The sequence below is a fragment of the Salvelinus namaycush genome, chromosome 22 (assembly GCF_016432855.1).
Source record: "Salvelinus namaycush isolate Seneca chromosome 22, SaNama_1.0, whole genome shotgun sequence".
NCBI lineage: Eukaryota > Metazoa > Chordata > Actinopteri > Salmoniformes > Salmonidae > Salvelinus > Salvelinus namaycush.
The window spans coordinates 29,286,697-29,305,447 of record NC_052328.1 but is presented as its reverse complement, the minus strand read 5'-3'; the positions used below and the strand labels follow the sequence as shown (position 1 = coordinate 29,305,447).

Sequence of the window (18,751 nt, the reverse complement as noted above, 5' to 3'; positions counted from 1 at the left end):
GTCCTGCAAAGCCAAAGCCCCAATAAGGGAGAGCATAATATACAAGGAAATTCTCAAAGCTGCTAATGAGAACCTTGACGACCTTGTACCTAGCCGGTGGGGATTCCGGTGGGGTGCCCCCACCCAGGCAGTGGCAGTGCTGGCAACACTAGCTGCAGTAACCCATGGGGAGGGGGTCACACTCGGACATTCAGAGAGGGGGTATATTATTGTGGCCCTGGCGGCACAAAATCAAAGTCGGACTGCATGGAGATGCGTGGGGACATGGTCATGACGGGTGGCCGTATTGTGGGTGTTTCAGGAATAAGGTGTACATTTGACCTCCATTATCTAGGATATGACAATGGTAAATAAATCTCTCAATTTTTGCTAATTTTTTGTGCGGTCTTGCAGGCCTTCTCATGCAGCTGCAACTGCAAGTGCATTTGTAAATCATGACCCATCTTGAGTTGGGCTCTGGGATGGTGCAATTGTTGAGAAAGTGAGCTTATGGTTGTGTGGGGGTAAGGGCTGAGTGTGTGTGGGTGTATGTGTGTATCCCACAACTGTTGCGAAGGAAGAAGTAAAAGATGTTAGGGACAATAGAGGATGATCCACAGATATACATAATACAAATCGAGGTGAGGGCAATGGAAATGCATATGGTAATTGATCTTCTTCAATTCGGTAAATGGCACTGTATGCTCTTTTCAAAGAATGGATCCCAGTCGGTTCAGGGCTATGGGATACAGGGGGTCGAGGGTGGTCTACCGGGCATTGGGATGACAAGCCATCTCGAGATGAGGCCTTTTAGCGGGTGGAATAGTAGGGACCAATTGGAGGTTTACTTAGTAGAAATGCAAATATCATGGTACAACTATATAGACACTCAATCATTATGTTACTTTTTAATAGTACGTTTACAAAAATATATTCTGATTAAAAGAATGAAAGGTGTGTCTCATTATGGTAAGTGGTGAAATAAGTATAGCCAGTTACAATTGTAATGGCTTAGCAGATAATAAGAAAAGACGATCAGTATTTACCTGGCTAAAAGAGAAGGATTATAATATCTATTGTTTACAGGAAACCCATTCAACAGTTTTAGATGAAGTTTTGTGGAAAAAGAACTGGGGGGGCAAAATATATTTCTCCCATGGGCAAAGAAATTCAAAAGGGGTGATGGTTTTAATTAACAATAATTTTGATCCAAATGTGCAAATTGTCCAAACAGATCCTCAAGGTAGATGGATTATTTTAAATATGTTATTGGACAATAAACAAATATGGCTTGTTAACCTATACGGTCCGAATAATGATGATCCAAGCTTCTTTGAAAATATATATAAAAATTTATCAACTCTACAAGCAACACTAGACTCTATTATTATAGTGGGAGATTTTAATACGGTCTTAAATACCTCTATAGACCGGAAAGGAAATCACACTACAAACTATCACCCTCAGGCACTTAAGGAAATCATGAATGTCATGGATATATTGGAATTAGTGGATATATGGAGACTTAAATACCCTGATTTAGTGAGATATACATGGCGGAGGCTGAATCAAGCTAGTCGTCTTGACTACTTTCTTATACCATTCTCTCTGGCACCAAAAGTTAAAAAAGTGTTGATAGGGGACAGAATGCGGTCGGATCATCACATAATTGGCATATATATTTCTCTTACAGAATTTCCACGTGGGAGAGGATATTGGAAATTTAATCAAAGTCTACTAGATGATAAATTGTTTAGAACTAGGACAGAAGATTTTATAACTGACTTTTTCAGACATAACATAGGTACAGCAGATCCCCTTATTGTATGGGACACTTTTAAGTGTGCCTTTAGAGGCCATGCAATTCAGTACTCATCTATAAAACAAAAGCAATTTAGATCAAAAGAGTCCATATTAACAAAGGAAATTGAAGGACTAACAGTACAGTTAGATAGCAATAAAAACAGTACCATAGAGGCACAGAATAAGTTAGAGGAAAAACAAAAAGAAATGGAGGAACTTATTCAAGAAAGATCCAGTGTAATACATTATAAAAATAAAGCGAACTGGATGGAATATGGGGAAAAATGCACCAAATTCTTTTTCAATCTTCAATATAGAAATGCTACCAAAAAAAATGTATTAAAACTTGTTACAAATGATGGAGTCACGCATGATTCACCAAATGATATTTTGAAAGAGGAAGTAAAGTACTTTAAGAATATGTTTTCGTTTCAGGCTCCTCCATCTCCACTAACTGAAACTAATTGTATGGATTTTTTTCCTATTAATAATGTAAAATTAACATCTGTACAGAAAGACTCATGTGAAGGCCAAATTACAGAGGAGGAACTGCTTGATGCAATTGGGGCCTTTAAGGATGGGAAAACTCCAGGGCTGGATGGCATACCAGTGGAAGTATACAAAACTTTTTTTGATATACTCAAAGGACCATTATTAGCTTGTTTTAACCACTCCTATATAAATGGTAGATTATCAGACACGCAACAAGAAGGTCTGATATCGTTATTACTGAAACAGGACCCAAGTGGTATATATAAAGATCCAGTCCAATTAAAAAATTGGAGACCTCTTACACTTCAGTGTTGTGATGCAAAAATCCTAGCAAAATGCTTGGCGCATAGAATAAAAAAAGTTTTGTCAGATATTATTCATCCTAATCAGACAGGTTTTTTACATGGACGATACATTGGAGATAATATAAGGCAAGTACTGGAAACAATAGAACACTATGAAATATCGGGGACACCAGGTCTGGTTTTCATAGCTGATTTTGAAAAGGCTTTTGATAAAGTACGACTGGAGTTTATATATAAATGCCTAGAATATTTCAATTTTGGGGAATCTCTTATAAAATGGGTTAAAATTATGTATAGTAACCCTAGGTGTAAAATAGTAAATAATGGCTACATCTCAGAAAGTTTTAAACTATCTAGAGGAGTAAAACAAGGTTGTCCACTATCGGCATATCTATTTATTATTGCCATCGAAATGTTAGCTGTTAAAATTAGATCAAACATTAATATTAATGGATTAGAAATCCGTGGCTTAAAAACTAAGGTGTCATTGTACGCTGATGATTCATGTTTTCTTTTAAAACCACAACTAGAGTCTCTCCACGGCCTCATAGAGGATCTAGATACCTTTGCTATCCTCTCTGGATTAAAACCAAATTATGATAAATGTACCATATTACGTATTGGATCACTAAAAAATACACATTTTATATTGCCATGTAGTTTACCAATTAAATGGTCTGACGGAGATGTGGATATACTCGGTATAAAAATCCCAAAAGAAAGAAATGATCTCACTCCAATAAATTTTTATAGAAAGTTAGCAAAAATAGATAAGATCTTGCTACCATGGAAAGGAAAATACTTGTCTATTTGTGGAAAAATCACCCTGATTAACTCTTTAGTCATATCACAGTTTACCTATTTGCTTATGGTTTTGCCTACACCTAGTGACCTGCTTTTTAAATTATATGAACAAAAAATATTCCATTTTATTTGGAACGGCAAGCCAGATAAAATTAAAAGGGCCTATTTATATAACGAATATGAATTCGGAGGGCAGAAATTATTAAATATTAAAGCATTAGACCTCTCACTAAAGGCATCAGTCATACAAAAGTTATACTTAAATCCAAACTGGTTCTCTAGTAAATTGGTACGAATGTCTCATCCTATGTTCAAGAAGGGCCTTTTTCCCTTTATTCAGATTACACCTGCTCACTTTCGGTTGTTTGAAAAGGAAATAATCTCCAAAATATCCTTATTTTTTAAACAAGCCTTAGAAAGTTGGTTGCAATTTCAGTTTAATCCACCTGAAAGGACGGAACAAATAGTACAACAAATATTGTGGTTAAATTCAAATATAGTAATTGATAAAAAAAACTGTATTTATCGAAGAAATGTTTAAAAAAGGTATAATTTTTGTGAATGATATCATAAATAGGACTGGTGGAGTTATGTCACACATGCAGCTCACACAGACATATGGAAATGTCTGCTCTACCCAAAATTACAACCAATTAATTGCAGCATTACCACAAAAATGGAAGAGGCAAGTAGAAGGGGAAAAAAGTAAGGAACTTGTATGTCGGCCCTGTATTAAAGAACATAAATGGTTAAAGAAAAGTGTGATAAATAAAAACATATACCAATTTCATTTAAGGACCAAAAAACTGACAGCTGTGCCATATAAATTGCAAAATAGTTGGGAAGAGATGTTCGATGTACCCATTCCATGGCACATGGTTTATGAATTGATACGCAAAACAACGCCGGATTCAAAACTTCGAATTTTTCAATTTAAATTATTGTATAAAATTCTTGCAACTAATAGAATGTTATATATATGGGGTATACAATCTTCCCAGCTCTGTAGATTCTGCTGTGAGGAGGCAGAGTCATTAGACCATTTATTTTGGTATTGTCCATATGTAGCTCGTTTTTGGTCACAGGTCCAGGAATGGCTGAAGAATTGCAACATTTGCCTAGAACTAACGCTACAGATAGCAATACTGGGGGATTTGAAAAGCCATAGTCAATCAATCAATAATATAATAATTATTTTAGCAAAAATGTTTATTTTTAATTTACAATCTGTAGAAGCTATGAGAATAGGAAGGTTCAAATCTTTTGTGAAGCATCACAGCACAGTTGAAAAATATATGGCAAATAAAAATCCGAAATGGATGATGTTGGAAGATAGATGGGAAGGGTTGAGTAGAACTGAAGGGTGGGACTAATAACAAGATAAACAATGTAGGGCATACGGGATCTGTGAAATGTGTATAGGTGCGGAGCTTTTGTGAAATAGCACAGTTACAAGTGGAAATAAAATTGGATGGACAACAGAAATAGAGGAAGGACTAAGAACAAACAAGAGAGAACTATTATAAAGTAGTCTGTGTCTGTAAAATAGGTATAAGATGTATAAATTGAAGGTAAAAGCAGAAGTGTTTATTAGTTTACTCCAATTGGGGGAGCGGTGGTAGGGTTGCGGGGAATAATAATAAAGGTATATTCTTTAAAAAAGTATGTATGTCTATATAGGTATGTGTATGTATATATGTATATATGTATGCATGCGTGTATGGATATATATATTTACCCAAAAAAATATGGGGGATTGGAAATGATGCAGACAATTACATTGGAAGCAACATTCTTTCCGCAATATTAAGCTGATCCACCCCAAAAAAAAAATATATATATATATAAAAAAAAAAAAAAAAACAGGCACCGCAGCGATTTATATGCAACGCAGGACAAGCTAGATAAACTAGTAATATCATCAACCATCTGTAGTTAACTAGTGATTATGTTAAGCTTGATTGTTTTTTACAAGATACGTTTAATGCTAGCTAGTACCTTACCTTAGCTCCTTGCTGCACTCGCATAACAGGTATTCAGCCTGCCACACAGTCTCCTCGTGGAGTGCAATGTAATTGGCCATTATCGGTGTCCAAAAATGCCGATTTTACCGATTTTGTTATGGAAACTTGAAATCGGCCATTCCGATTAATCGGTCGACCTCTACTTCTGATCCTGTGTGAAGAAAATGTTCTATACGCTGATCTTTACAGGAAACCTACTGATCGTAACAGTTTGAGGGCTGATAGTTGTCACTCACTTCCCTTGAAAAACAGTTTGCGGGCTGATAGTTGTCACTCACTTCCCTTGAAAAACAGTTTGCCCTACAGCCAATTCTGTCGAATCAAAAGAATTAGCAAAAAACAGATTTCGACAGAAATATGACTGAGAAAGAAAATTCAAGGAGAGGGGGTACAAAAATGGTCAGATTTAATACTGCTATTGAGAAAATTAAAAAACAAAACGCGAAATGACCTTTTTCAAGGTCAGTCTTGCAAAAAGAAGCGTTCTTGCGTTCTAACTACCCGCTATTCAAAGTGCTCTGAACAAATTAAGGGAATCGTTCACAAACTTTGGCACATTCTACGATCCGATGATAGTATCGGTAATATGTTTATTTTGGACCTTCCCTTGGTCTAATTCTCGCTGGGCAGAAATATCAGATCAATTGGTAAACTCTGATTTTACCACCCCAAGATATCCCTACACAGCGTCTATTTGCGGCCCTACTGGATGGAAACTACAAGTGTAATGGCTGTGCTCAATGCAATGGCACTTATAAATGTAGATCCTTCAAACACCCCCAAACAGGGAAACAGATCCCAATCAAAGGTGTTATCACATGCTCCACTAAGGCAGTTATTTATTTCATAACTTGTCCTTGTGGTAAAAATGATGTGATTAAAACAAAACGCGAATTAAAAGTATGAATCTCGGAGCGTCGTAGCACCATTAGGTGCAAAAACTCGACTTACCCAGTTGCGGCACACTTTTTGGAAGAAAACCACATTTTGTTGATTTTGTCTCTATGTTATATTGGCATCGAACATGTCACCCTCCCTAGGAAAGGGGGTGACCTCTACAATTTATTGTTAAAACGAGATGCTGCCTGGATCTTTAATTTAAAGACTCTTGCTCCCTTCAGTCTCAACGTAGACTTTGATCTGAAGCCATTCTTGTGATTATTGTGATTGTGCCATTGTAAATGTTTGTAGGCTTATGTAGCCAAATTGTATCTATGATCTTACGCTATCCATTTGTTTTTTGTATGCTATTTTAATATATGAGAATTAACCAATGATATCAGGCTAGACCCCGCCATGATTAGACACCTATGTCTTTTGACACTATATAAACGAGTCACCCTGCAGTGTTTATCATTATACCCTGATGAAGACAGCTTATTAGGTTATTAAATTATTGCACTTGAGCTCCTAGAGTGTGAGGCTCTCCTTTATTTTTTTAGTGTTCTACTCTGCTAGCCAGCACCTCGCCTAAATAGGTGTGCATTTCTTTCGCCTCTAAAACATGCTAAAATGAACATAATTTAATAAATTCATACTATCATGAAATATTGTATTCAAGAAACATATGAGATGTGAATAGGCAACATTTAATTCCAAAGTCTGAGTTTATTTTCTCTCCCTTCAGTTCAAATAATGTCTGTAATTGATTTCATGAAATGTTGCGTCATTTTTACGTGATTGCGTCATATTTCTGTGCATACTTTCCGTTGAAGCTTTCTTCGATGCACGCTTCAAAATATGTACAAACGGAGTACGCATCTGAGAAGTGCCCTCCCATACATTGATTTGGACTCATACTCCGACCTTCCCGTGCTCGGAGCACCGTAGTATGCATTTTGAGAAAGACCCTGTGTGTTTGTGACAGCCTACATGGATGTCTGTCTCATCTACTGCATGGTGTTGTGCTTCGTCATTTTTCAATGACAATTACCCTTTATCAGAGTTTTGATTTTGTTGGGTGCATTATATTCTGGTGCACAATTTATTTTCTCTCTCCTCTCTCTCCCCTCTCTTTCACCCCTTCTCTCCCCTCTCTTTACCCCTTCTCTCACCCCTCTCATCTCTCCGGTCAGTGCCCCTCTGAGTGGGAGACCAAGCTGAATCAACCTGTTTCTGGGTTAGAACACACTGACCAGACTGGTCCTCCAGGAGTACACCCAGATTTCCTGATATTAGTCCAGTTCAAGCAAACCAGAGTATCGATTGGAATTAGAAGACACTTTGTGGTGATTTTGATCAGTTAGAATTGCTAGCTGATTTGTTATCAGGTGACCTGGTTTCCAGGGGCAAGTAGACAGGACTATCTCAGTGACAGGTTGTTGTGTGGTCTTATTGCTTGGTTTATTTGTTGTAACAGTGCAATGACAGCATAGATGGAGAGCATAGCCTACATTGAGAGAGCATACAACCAGTGACAACCTTTAAACTACATTGGATGTGATTTTCTCCCCCCCAATTTTTAGCTGGTATTACAGGAATTTGAGAGCCGATCTAGGTTGTATATTCTACAGTGGACAGGTTGCTTGCCTCCCCTGGATTTCTCCACCTGAATTTGTAAAATATTCTGGGAATTCTTACGACTTAAAAAATGCCTCCTCCCTATCATAACACTCTGAAAGCAATGCATTTTACCGCTAGAGCATTCTCACATAATGGTCATGTTTCGTATAACCTACATTTTACCTCTCTTCTATTGTGTGAACCTCTGCCCTGTGGTTGGAAACCTTAGTCTTTCACCCCCTGTTCTCCCCGGTTCAACCACAAAACCAACAGTGATGGTTATTGTTCCTGTTCCCTCTGTTTGTTCATGACTCACTGGTTCCGACTGTATTTCTCTTTTTACTGTTTCTAAGAATAGAGGCCACTGGGAAAACGAGTATTAAACATGTTAGATATCAACTATTTCCTGACTCACTTTTGCCATTCCAAGTTATATGAATGGCTGTGAGTTCATAAGCCTCATGCTTCAAGTAGTTAAATGTTCAAGTTGCAGTTGTGTGGTCCAGATTGAAGACCTTGGTTAGTTGATGAGGTGTGTTGCATCCTGTCTTTGTATTATCCTAACCATTACTCCTTTACCTGATCAATGTTGTCTATATTAGTGTCTATATTATGCTTAGGCTAACCCTTTTCTTTACCTGTCACAGGTACGTCATGGCCCTGTACAACCAGCACGTCTGCCCTGTGGATAACTGGTACGTAGCTAAATCATTCATGTTAATAGCTGTTTTTTTATGGTTTTTTTTAACTAGGCAAGTCAGTTAAGAACAAGTTCTTATTTACAATGACGGCCTAGGAACAGTGGGTAACAGTGGGTAACTGCCTTGTTCAGGGGCAGAACGACAGATTTTTACCTTGTCAGCTCGTGGATTTGATCTAGCAACCTTTGGGTTACTAGCCCAACGCTCTAACCACTAGGCTACTTGACGCCTCTCTAGGCTAGCTGTGTAGTTTATTCATGTTAATAACTAGTTATCAACCACTTGTATCACTGCTACATAGCATGAAACCTATACATGGTATAATACTTGCCTGCATATGTCAAACCACTCTCACAACAAGGAGTCTCTTTTGGCTCTCCTGCTCTCTAACTCACTCATCTCTGTATCAGCTATGATAAGCTGCCTGTTAGCTGCCTGTAATCATGATACATTTTTTGTAAGAAAATACTAAAATCACCAGGAATTTGTTTAATTTAGGAAACCTGTTTCCGAGCAAAAAAAAGATGTGATCATGTCTCAATTTAATCAAGGTATTCAAACTCTTTTTGGAGTTAGTTGTGGGCAATTTGCAATGCACAAATTATTATAATTATGTTCCGGCCCCCCGACTATCTGCTCCGACAAGAATCGGCCCGCAGCTGAATTTAGTTGCCTACCCCTGCCATGCTGAGTGTGTGTGGGGTTGTCAAAACACTTTTTTAATGCCACTTAAAGACTAGTATTTCCATAATAGGGCTGTTGCAATAGTGAAACTTAGTCTTCTATTATGCACTGCTAGACTGTTTCAAGTTACAAGGGCTGCTTGACATGACTTTTAAAACCTTGTCCTCATCAAAGCATCCCTCTCTTCCCTGTGTCTGTCTCTCTGTGTGTGTGTGTGTGTGTACGTGTACGCGCGCACAGGTTATATAACCAGTCGTGTGACAAGGAGCTGTACCTACAGAGTGGACCAACGTTGTGCTGTACTCTAGACAATGTTCCACTCATCAGGTCAGTCTGATCTTTCTCTCTCTCTACCAATTTCAATATAAGGGGCTTTATTGGCATGGGGAACATATGTTTACCTTGCCAAAGCAAGAGAAATAGATAATAAACAATAAAAAATTAACAGTAAACATTACACTTACAAAAGTTCCAAAATAATAAAGACATTTCAAATGTCATATGTCTATATACAGTGTTGTAATGATGTACAAAAAGGAAAATAAATATACATAAATATAGGTTGTATTTACAATGTTTTTTGTTCTTCGCTGGTTTCCTTTTTCTTGTGGCAACAGGTCACATCTTGCTGCTGTGATGGCACACTGTGGCATTTCACACAATAGATATGGGAGTTTATCAAGATTGGAATTGGTCTGCGTAATCTGAGGGAAATATGTCCCTAATATGGTCCAGCTCAGTTTCCCCCTCATTTTGTGGGCAGTGTGCACATAGCCTGTCTTCTCTTGCGAGCCAGGTCTGCCTTCTGCAGCCTTTCTCAATACCAAGGCTATGTTCACTGAGTCTGTACATAGTCAAAGATTTCCTTAATTTTGGGTCAGTCACAGTGATCAGATATTCTGCCACTGTGTACTCTCTGTTTTGGGCCAAATAGCATTCTAGTTTGCTCTGTTTTTTTGGTTAATTCTTTCCAATGTGTCAAGTAATTATCTTTTTGTTTTCTCATTTAAAATGTTTTATTTCACTTTTATTTAACCAGTTAGGCTAGTTGAGAACAAGTTCTCATTTACAACTGCGACCTGGCCAAGATAAAGCAAAGCACTGCGACACAAACAACAACACAGAGTTACCCATGGAATAAACAAGTGTACAGTCAATAACACAATAGGGGGGAAAAAGAAAGTATATATACAGTGTGTGCAAATGGCGTGAGGAGGTAAGGCAATAAATAGGCCATAGTAGCGAAGTAATTACAATTTAACAAATTAACACTGGAGTGATAGATGAGCAGATGATGATGTGCAAGTAGAAATACTGGTGTGCAAAAGAGCAGAAAAGTAAATAAAAACAATATGGGGATGAGGTAGGTAGATTGAATGGGCTGTTTACAGATGGGCTATGTACAGCTGCAGCGATAGGTTAGCTGTTCTGATAGCTGATGTTTAAAGTTAGTGAGGGAAATGTAAGTCTCCAGCTTCAGCGATTTTTTTTATTTTTATTTATTTTTATTTTTTATTTTTTGCAATTCGTTCCAGTCATTGGCAGCACAGAACTGGAAGGAAAGGCGGCCAAAGGCGGTGTTGGCTTTGGGGATGACCAGTGAGATATACCTGCTGGAGCGCGTGCTACGGGTGGGTGTTATCATGACCAGTGAGCTAAGGCGGAGCTTTACCTAGCATAGACTTATAGATAACCTGGAGCCAGTGGGTCTGGCAACGAATATGTAGCGAGGGCCAGCCGACTAGAGCATACAGGTCGCAGTGGTGGGTGGTATATGGGGCTTTGGTGACAACGGATGGCACTGTGATAGGCTGCATCCAGTTTGCTGAGTAGAGTATTGGAAGCTATTTTGTAAATAACATCGCCGTAGTCGGATCAGTAGGATAGTCAGTTTTATGAGGGTATGTTTGGCGGCGTGAGTGAAGGATGCTTTGTTGCCAAAAATAGGAAGCCGATTCTAGATTTCATTTTGGATTGGAGATGTTTAATATGAGTCTGGAACGAGAGTTTACAGTCTTGCCAGACACCTAGGTAGTTGTCCACATATTCTAAGTCAGAACCGTCCAGAGTAGTGATGCATGTGCGGGCAGCGAACGGTTGAAAAGCATGCATTAGGTTTTACCAGCGTTTAAGAGCAGTTGGAGGCCACGGATGGAGTGTTGTATGGCATTGTAGCTCGTTTGGAGATTAGTTAAGTGTTCAAAGAAGGACCAGATGATTTGGTTGGTTATGTTTCACTATATTGGATCACTCCAATATATTGGTCTCACTCCACAGCGGAAGGATACATCCGAGGTGAGGATTTAGATTTACTCCCCTGTACACCAGTGTCTCGGCTGGGGTCCACCGCCATATATAGACCACATGGCCACGACACACACTTTCATTTTCTCGGCGGTACAAACTTTCTGAAGTGTGCTTGGTAATTCACTGGTAAGTGTAATATCTTGCGTGGAAGTATACTCACTGGCTATTTGCAGCCTGTGTCTTATGCCCATGGTTTGTCGTGCTTGTGTTTGGTTAGCGTTACACTATGACTCTGTGTGCATCCTTTAATATATTGGTGGCTCTTGCTGCCACAAACTGTATTTACCTTACACAACTTGTCTACTGGCTTGTTCTGTGTGTGTTGTGAATTGCTTAACATGCTGTCTCTGCTAATTACCCTACAAGGTTTTTTCCCCCTGTTCTTCCAATTTTTTTTGCAGAGGTACTGTGTAATTTATCCCTCACCGGGTTCCTATTCCTCCAAGCGGGTCACGACATAAGCTCTCCCAGGGTGTCGGACCCCTGCTCCGTGACCTTGATGGCTTGGCTGAGCTTATGGCTTCCTTTTGTGACAGGTGTGATGGTGGCATCCCCCCTGGAGATCTGCATACCTTATGTATGCGCTGCCTGGGTTTGAGCCACGTGGAGAGGGCGGTGGAGCACCCTACTGGATGCCTGTTTTGTGTGGTGTTCTCAGAACGCCTAAAGCTGCCGCAATTGGAGGCCATGCGGGAGTGGGTCGGCAAGGCTCGGGCTCAGGCTGGGGACGAGCTTCCTCCCTCTACTGGGCCCAGTACCCCTCCCAGGAAGTGTGGCCGGAGCCACCGCAGGCAGAGCCCATCTGTTGCCATTCCTGGACGGTGGCAGGAGTCGGACTGCTGGGATCACCTTGAACGAGAGGGCGGGCACATGCCCTGCATTAGAAGGTTGATAGCTTTGATGGCAACAACAGCTGTTCCCTGTTGGCCAGTGATAGGCTGTTCCTGGGGGACGATGCTGGCACTGTTCACCACCGTGAGCGGGGCTACCAGGCTGACAGGCCATCAGAAGCTGGCGGTGGGGCTTCATCGCCCCCAGCGGCTCGAGGCTATGAGGGGCCTACTCACTTGGGTAGCCATTGCAGTGGACATAAAACTGGTGGACAGTGATGACTCTCCATCTGTCCCCATGTCTGCTGAGTTCCGCGAGGCCTTGCAGGAGAGCTGGGCCTCTGCCAGGGGGCGCTTCTGACTCACATCAGAGACTGGACCATGGAGTTATGTGGCGGGCTCCGGGATTACCCGACCATGGATACCATGATAGCTGCCATGGTCCTCCCGGACCAGGAGATTATAGGGCGGAACCTGGGACTGAAGCCAGGACCACCAGAGTCTTTGATGCGGACTTGTAAGCCACATATGGGTCCCTCTGCTCTCTTGGCCACCTTACCAACGCGGCCATGCTGCTGCAGGCCTACCTGCAGACTCTGTTGCCCCGGCTGCAGGGGGGCACAGAGGAGCTCCTCCGAGAAGCGGTGGAGATGTCTCGCCTGCTTTCCCTGCTCCAGAGTTGTGGCCCGCTCCAACGGATGGGCCATGGCGCAGGTGGTTACCTCCTGGCGCCATCTCTGGCTGGCCCAATCCCGTCTGCCAGCTGCTCTCCAGAGCACATTTGTCACTCTCCCCATCACCCCAGGGCTGACCTTTGGCACAGGGGTTAATGACATTCTGGAGCATACCGATAATGTTCGGGGGACCTGGAGACCCTGAGACGGTTCATGCCACCTCCTCAGGCCCCGGGTCCAAGGCAGACGGACCATCGCCACCCACCTGCACCCGAACGACGGTGGGGTCCCTCCTGCCCCATCGCCTCGTGCAGAGGAACGACAGCAGGGAGGGGCACATCGTGCGGTGGAACAACCGGTCAACAGCCATAGGGACGTGCCTGGGGGACCAAGGCATTCGAGGCGCCAAAGAAAAGGCGGGCCCCGGCAGGACCCCTGACACACCCTTCCCCGGCCTTGGCCGCTTCTCCTGGTCTCAGAGGGCAAAGTGGGAGGAGTGTGTGGAGTCCCCATGGGTGTTGTCCACAATGCTCGAGGGGTACCGACTCCAATTACGGTGCCGGCCCCCGTCCTTCAGGGGCCTTCGTGTCACCACAGTGGCCGACCCCCTGAAGAAAACCCTGCGGCTGGAGATCTCCTCACTCCTGGACAAGGGTGCCATCCGCAGGATCGAGAGTTCAGAACTTCTAGGTGGGTTCTGAAGGTTTCGACTGATTTTGGACCTCTGCAAACTCAATGGGTACTTAAAGGTACAGAGGTTCCACATGCTGTCTCCAGGCTGCGTATTAAAGGCTGTGTCCAGGGACCAGTGGTTTGTGACACTGGACCTGAGGGATGCATATTTCCATGTTCCTGTTCACCCAGCTCATTGGCAGTACCTCCGATTCGCTTAAGGGAGGTCTTACGAATTCATGGGTCTTCCCTTCGGCCTCTCCTTGGCACCCCGCACTTTCACAAAGTGCATGGACACTGTCCTGGCACCTCTAACATCCCGAGGGTTGTTGATCCTCAATTACCTGGACGATTGGCTGACTTGTGCCCCAACCAGGACCCAGGTCCTGTCAGAGACATGTTCCTGATCCACATTACTGTAAACGACAAGAAGAGTCGTCTGACGCCAACCCAGAGGGTGGCCTTCATTGGCATGGAACTGGACTCTGTCCTCATGAGAGCACGCCTGCCCACCAGAAGGGTTCAGGCGATCTTATCTTGCCCCGACCACTTTCGGCAGGGGCGGATGGTATCTGTCCTAACCTGCCAATGCCTGTTGGGCTTGCTGACGGCGGCCTCGTTGTTGATTTCCCCTGGGCCTGCTCCATCTCTGGCCTCTTCAACGGTGGTTCAACTCCCACCGGCTGCACCGAAGTGCACCGCCAGCTGTGGGTGACCGCACAGTGCCTATGGGCATTGTTGAGGTGGCGCTGTCACTCCTTTCTCTCAGGTGGGGTGGAGATGCTGAGGATGTGCCGCCGGGAGCTGGTCAGCACAGACGCCTCCCAGATCGGCTGGGGGGGTGTGACCAAGGGCAGGTTGGCCAGCGGCTGTTGGTTACTCCCTTGGAGCGGCAGGCACATCAATAGACTAGAGCTCTGAGCTGTACTATTGGCCCTGCAGTCGTTCCTCCCACATCTGAAGGGAAGACATGTCCTGGTGAGAACGGACAACACCACAGTGGTGGCTTACATCAACCATTGGGGTGGACTGAGGTCACATCGACTCCATCTTATGGCACGGGAGCTCCTTCTCTGGGCTCAGGGACGTATAGCATCTCTACGCGCAGCACACGTGCCCGGCATCCTGAATGTGGCAGCGGATATGCTCTCGAGGGAGGGCCCGCCACCTTGGGACTGGAGTCTACATCCCCAGGTGGTGCAGCACCTGTGGGACAAGTTCGGGAGGTCGCAGGTGGACCTGTTTGCCTCCCTGGACAATGCGCTCTGCCCCTTGTGGAGCCACCAGGGCCTCTGGGCTTGGATGCTTTGGCTCACGATTGGCCCGGGCTGAAGCTTTACGCATTTCCCCCTTTTCCCCTGATCCAGGCTGTGCTGGACAGGACCAGGTTGGTAGAGCATCGTCTGCTTCTGGTTGCCCCATACTGGCCCAGACCACCCTGGTTCAGCCTTCTCCTTTCGCTGTTGTCTGGGACACCTTGGTAACTTCCCCTGAGACCGGACCTGCTGTCTCAGGCCGGGGGAACTCTGTGGCATCCGAGGTCGCACCGCCTCAGTCTATGGGCTTGGCCACTGAACGGCACCAATGGTCCATGTTAGGACTACAGGAGGGTGTAATGAACACCATGCAGAACTCAATGGCGCCCCGGCTACAACCGTGGCATACCAGTTGCACTGGTGGTTGTTCTGCTCATGATGCACTGGTATTGAGGTTGTGCCCGAGTCATGCGGGGTGCAGTATGTCCTCCAATACCTGCAGTCTCACTTGGATGAGGGCTTGACAGCCTCTACACTGAGAGGGTATTTGGCTGCTTTATCTGCCTGCCATGTGGGGTGGATGGACAGGCCAGTGGGGCGCCATCCCTTGGTCTCCAGGTTTATGAAGGGGGTTCGTCTCCTGCGTCCAGCTAGGACCCGCTCAATGGCGAGCTGGGATGTGGTCTTTGGCAAAGCTGCCTTTCGAAACGTTGGAGTCTACCTCCCTGAAACACCTCTCAGTGAAGGTGGCTTGGTAGCGATTACTTCCATGAAGAGGGTGGGTGAGTTCCATGCTCTTTCAGTAAGTTCTGAGTGCTACCGGATGGACCCCGGGGGGAGGAGTATATCTCGCGCCCCAACCCTTCATTCCTCCCGAAGGTTCTGTCTGACAGGCATGTGAACATCCCTTTTATCCTGTTTTCTTACGACCCCCCCCGGCAGTGGTGGGGGAGTCTGTGCCTCCCTCCGGCATGCTGTGCCCTGTGAGGGCACTGGCTGCCTATGTGGAGCAGACACGGTCAGTGAGAACAACAGACCAGCTCTTTGTCTGCTATGGTGAGAGAGTCCTGGGGGCTGGGCTATCAAAGCAGAGGCTCTCACTGGATCGTGGAAACAATTACGACAGCATACCGCCTGGTTGGCAGGCCAGTGCTGGGATCTGTGGTGGCCCATTCAACACGAGGTGTGACTGCGTCCTGGGCTCTACTGAGAGGAGTGCCTCTCGCTGATATCTGTGCTGCGGCCAGCTGGGCTTCCTCTTGCACCTTTGCTTGGTACTATCGAGTAAATGTGGCACCTCTCTCTGCGGTTTGTTCAGCGGTCCTGTGCGTCGCCTCCCCTTCCGGGGACTGTGCCAGGACCTCCCCTTCCACATTGCCGACCCCTGCATCTAGGTCCCGCGGTGGGACTTCGCCTCTTGCTGGCTAGGTCCCTCTAGCCCTGACTAATCTGGTATGGGTATACCAATATATTGGAGTGATCCAATATAGTGAAACATAACAAAGGTTTAGTATGTAACCACAGTTATGTGAGCTATTTGGATCAATCCTCGACGGTGCTAGAGGCACCTCAAAAATGATGTAGAGAACGTGTGTCGCGGCCATGGGGTCTATATATAGGGGCGGACCCCAGCCGTGACACAGGTGTTCACGGGAGTAAATCTGTAAATCCTCACCTCTGATGTATCCCTCCGCCGCAGAGTGATACCAATATATTGGAGTGATCCAAATAGCTCACAAAACCGTGGTTACAAAGGTAACCTTCGGTCAAATTGTGTTGCTTTCCTGGGGCTCTGTGGGGTCTGTTTGTTTGTTTGACAGAGCCCCAGGACCAGCTTGCTTAGGGGGCTCTTCTCCAGGTCCAGCTCTCTGTAGGTGATGACTTTGTTTTGGAAGGTTTGGGAATTGCTTCCTTTTAGGTGGTTGTAGAATTAACGGCTCTTTTATGCATTTTGATATTTAGCAGGTATCGGCCTAATTCTACTCAGCATGCATTATTTGGTGTTTTACGAAGGATATTTTTCCTGCATTCTGCATGCAGTCTCAATTTTGTGAATTCTTGGATGGTGTGCGGATCCCAGACCTCACAACCATAAAGAGCAATGGGTTCTTTAACTGATTCAAGTATTTTTAGCTCTATGGCAATGGTGTCTAGATGGAATTTGTATTCGTATTCCTGGGAACTGGACCTTTTTTGGAACACGTTCTTTTTTTGTCTTACTGAGATTTACTGTCATAGCCCAGGTCTGACAGAATCTGTGCAGAACATCTATGTGTTACTGTAGGCCCTACTTGGTTGGGGACAGAAGCACCAGATCATCAGCAAACAGACATTTGACTTCAAATTCTAGTAGGTTGAGGCCTGGTGCTGCAGACTGTTCTAGTGCCCTCTCCAATTCGTTGATATATACACTGCTCAAAAAAATAAAGGGAACACTTAAACAACACAATGTAACTCCAAGTCAATCACACTTCTGTGAAATCAAACTGTCCACTTAGGAAGCAACACTGATTGACAATAAATTTCACATGCTGTTGTGCAAATGGAATAGACAAAAGGTGGAAATTATAGGCAATTAGCAAGACACCCCCAATAAAGGATTGATTCTGCAGGTGGTGACCACAGACCACTTCTCAGTTCCTATGCTTCCTGGCTGATGTTTTGGTCACTTTTGAATGCTGGCGGTGCTCTCACTCTAGTGGTAGCATGAGACGGAGTCTACAACCCACACAAGTGGCTCAGGTAGTGCAGCTCATCCAGGATGGCACATCAATGCGAGCTGTGGCAAGAAGGTTTGCTGTGTCTGTCAGCGTAGTGTCCAGAGCATGGAGGCACTACCAGGAGACAGGCCAGTACATCAGGAGACGTGGAGAAGGCCGTAGGAGGGCAACAACCCAGCAGCAGGACCGCTACCTCCGCCTTTGTGCAAGGAGGAGCACTGCCAGAGTCCTGCAAAATGACCTCCAGCAGGCCACAAATGTGCATGTCTGCTCAAACGGTCAGAAACAGACTCCATGAGGGTGGTATGAGGGCCCAACATCCACAGGTGGGGGTTGTGCTTACAGCCCAACACCGTGCAGGACGTTTGGCATTTGCCAGAGAACACCAAGATTGGCAAATTCGCCACTGGCGCCCTGTGCTCTTCACAGATGAAAGCAGGTTCACACTGAGCACATGAGCACATGTGACAGACGTGACAGAGTCTAGAGACGCCGTGGAGAACGTTCTGCTGCCTGCAACGTCCTCCAGCATGACCGGTTTGGCGGTGGGTTAGTCATGGTGTGGGGTGGCATTTCTTTGTGGGGCCGCACAGCCCTCCATGTGCTCGCCAGAGGTAGCCTGACTGCCATTAGGTACCGAGATGAGATCCTCAGAGCCCTTGTGAGACCATATGCTGACACATGCACATTTGTGGCCTGCTGGAGGTCATTTTGCAGGGCTCTGGCAGTGCTCCTCCTTGCACAAAGGCGGAGGTAGCGGTCCTGCTGCTGGGTTGTTGCCCTCTTACGGCCTTCTCCACGTCTCCTGATGTACTGGCCTGTCTCCTGGTAGCGCCTCCATGCTCTGGACACTACGCTGACAGACACAGCAAACCTTCTTGCCACAGCTCGCATTGATGTGCCATCCTGGATGAGCTGCACTACCTGAGCCACTTGTGTGGGTTGTAGACTCCGTCTCATGCTACCACTAGAGTGAGAGCACCGCCAGCATTCAAAAG

General features: G+C 44.6%; 1 protein-coding gene across 1 annotated transcript in view; it reads left to right on the top strand.

Moving 5' to 3' along the window:
• LOC120017731 (transmembrane protein 150A-like) overlaps nucleotides 1-18,751 on the top strand; it is a 60,456-nt gene that overhangs the window by 15,468 nt on the left and 26,237 nt on the right. The window contains exons 3-4 of the mRNA XM_038960685.1: nucleotides 8,557-8,604; nucleotides 9,535-9,621. Of these exons, the coding sequence (XP_038816613.1) occupies nucleotides 8,557-8,604; nucleotides 9,535-9,621 (135 nt within the window). The remainder of the gene's footprint in view (nucleotides 1-8,556; nucleotides 8,605-9,534; nucleotides 9,622-18,751) is intronic.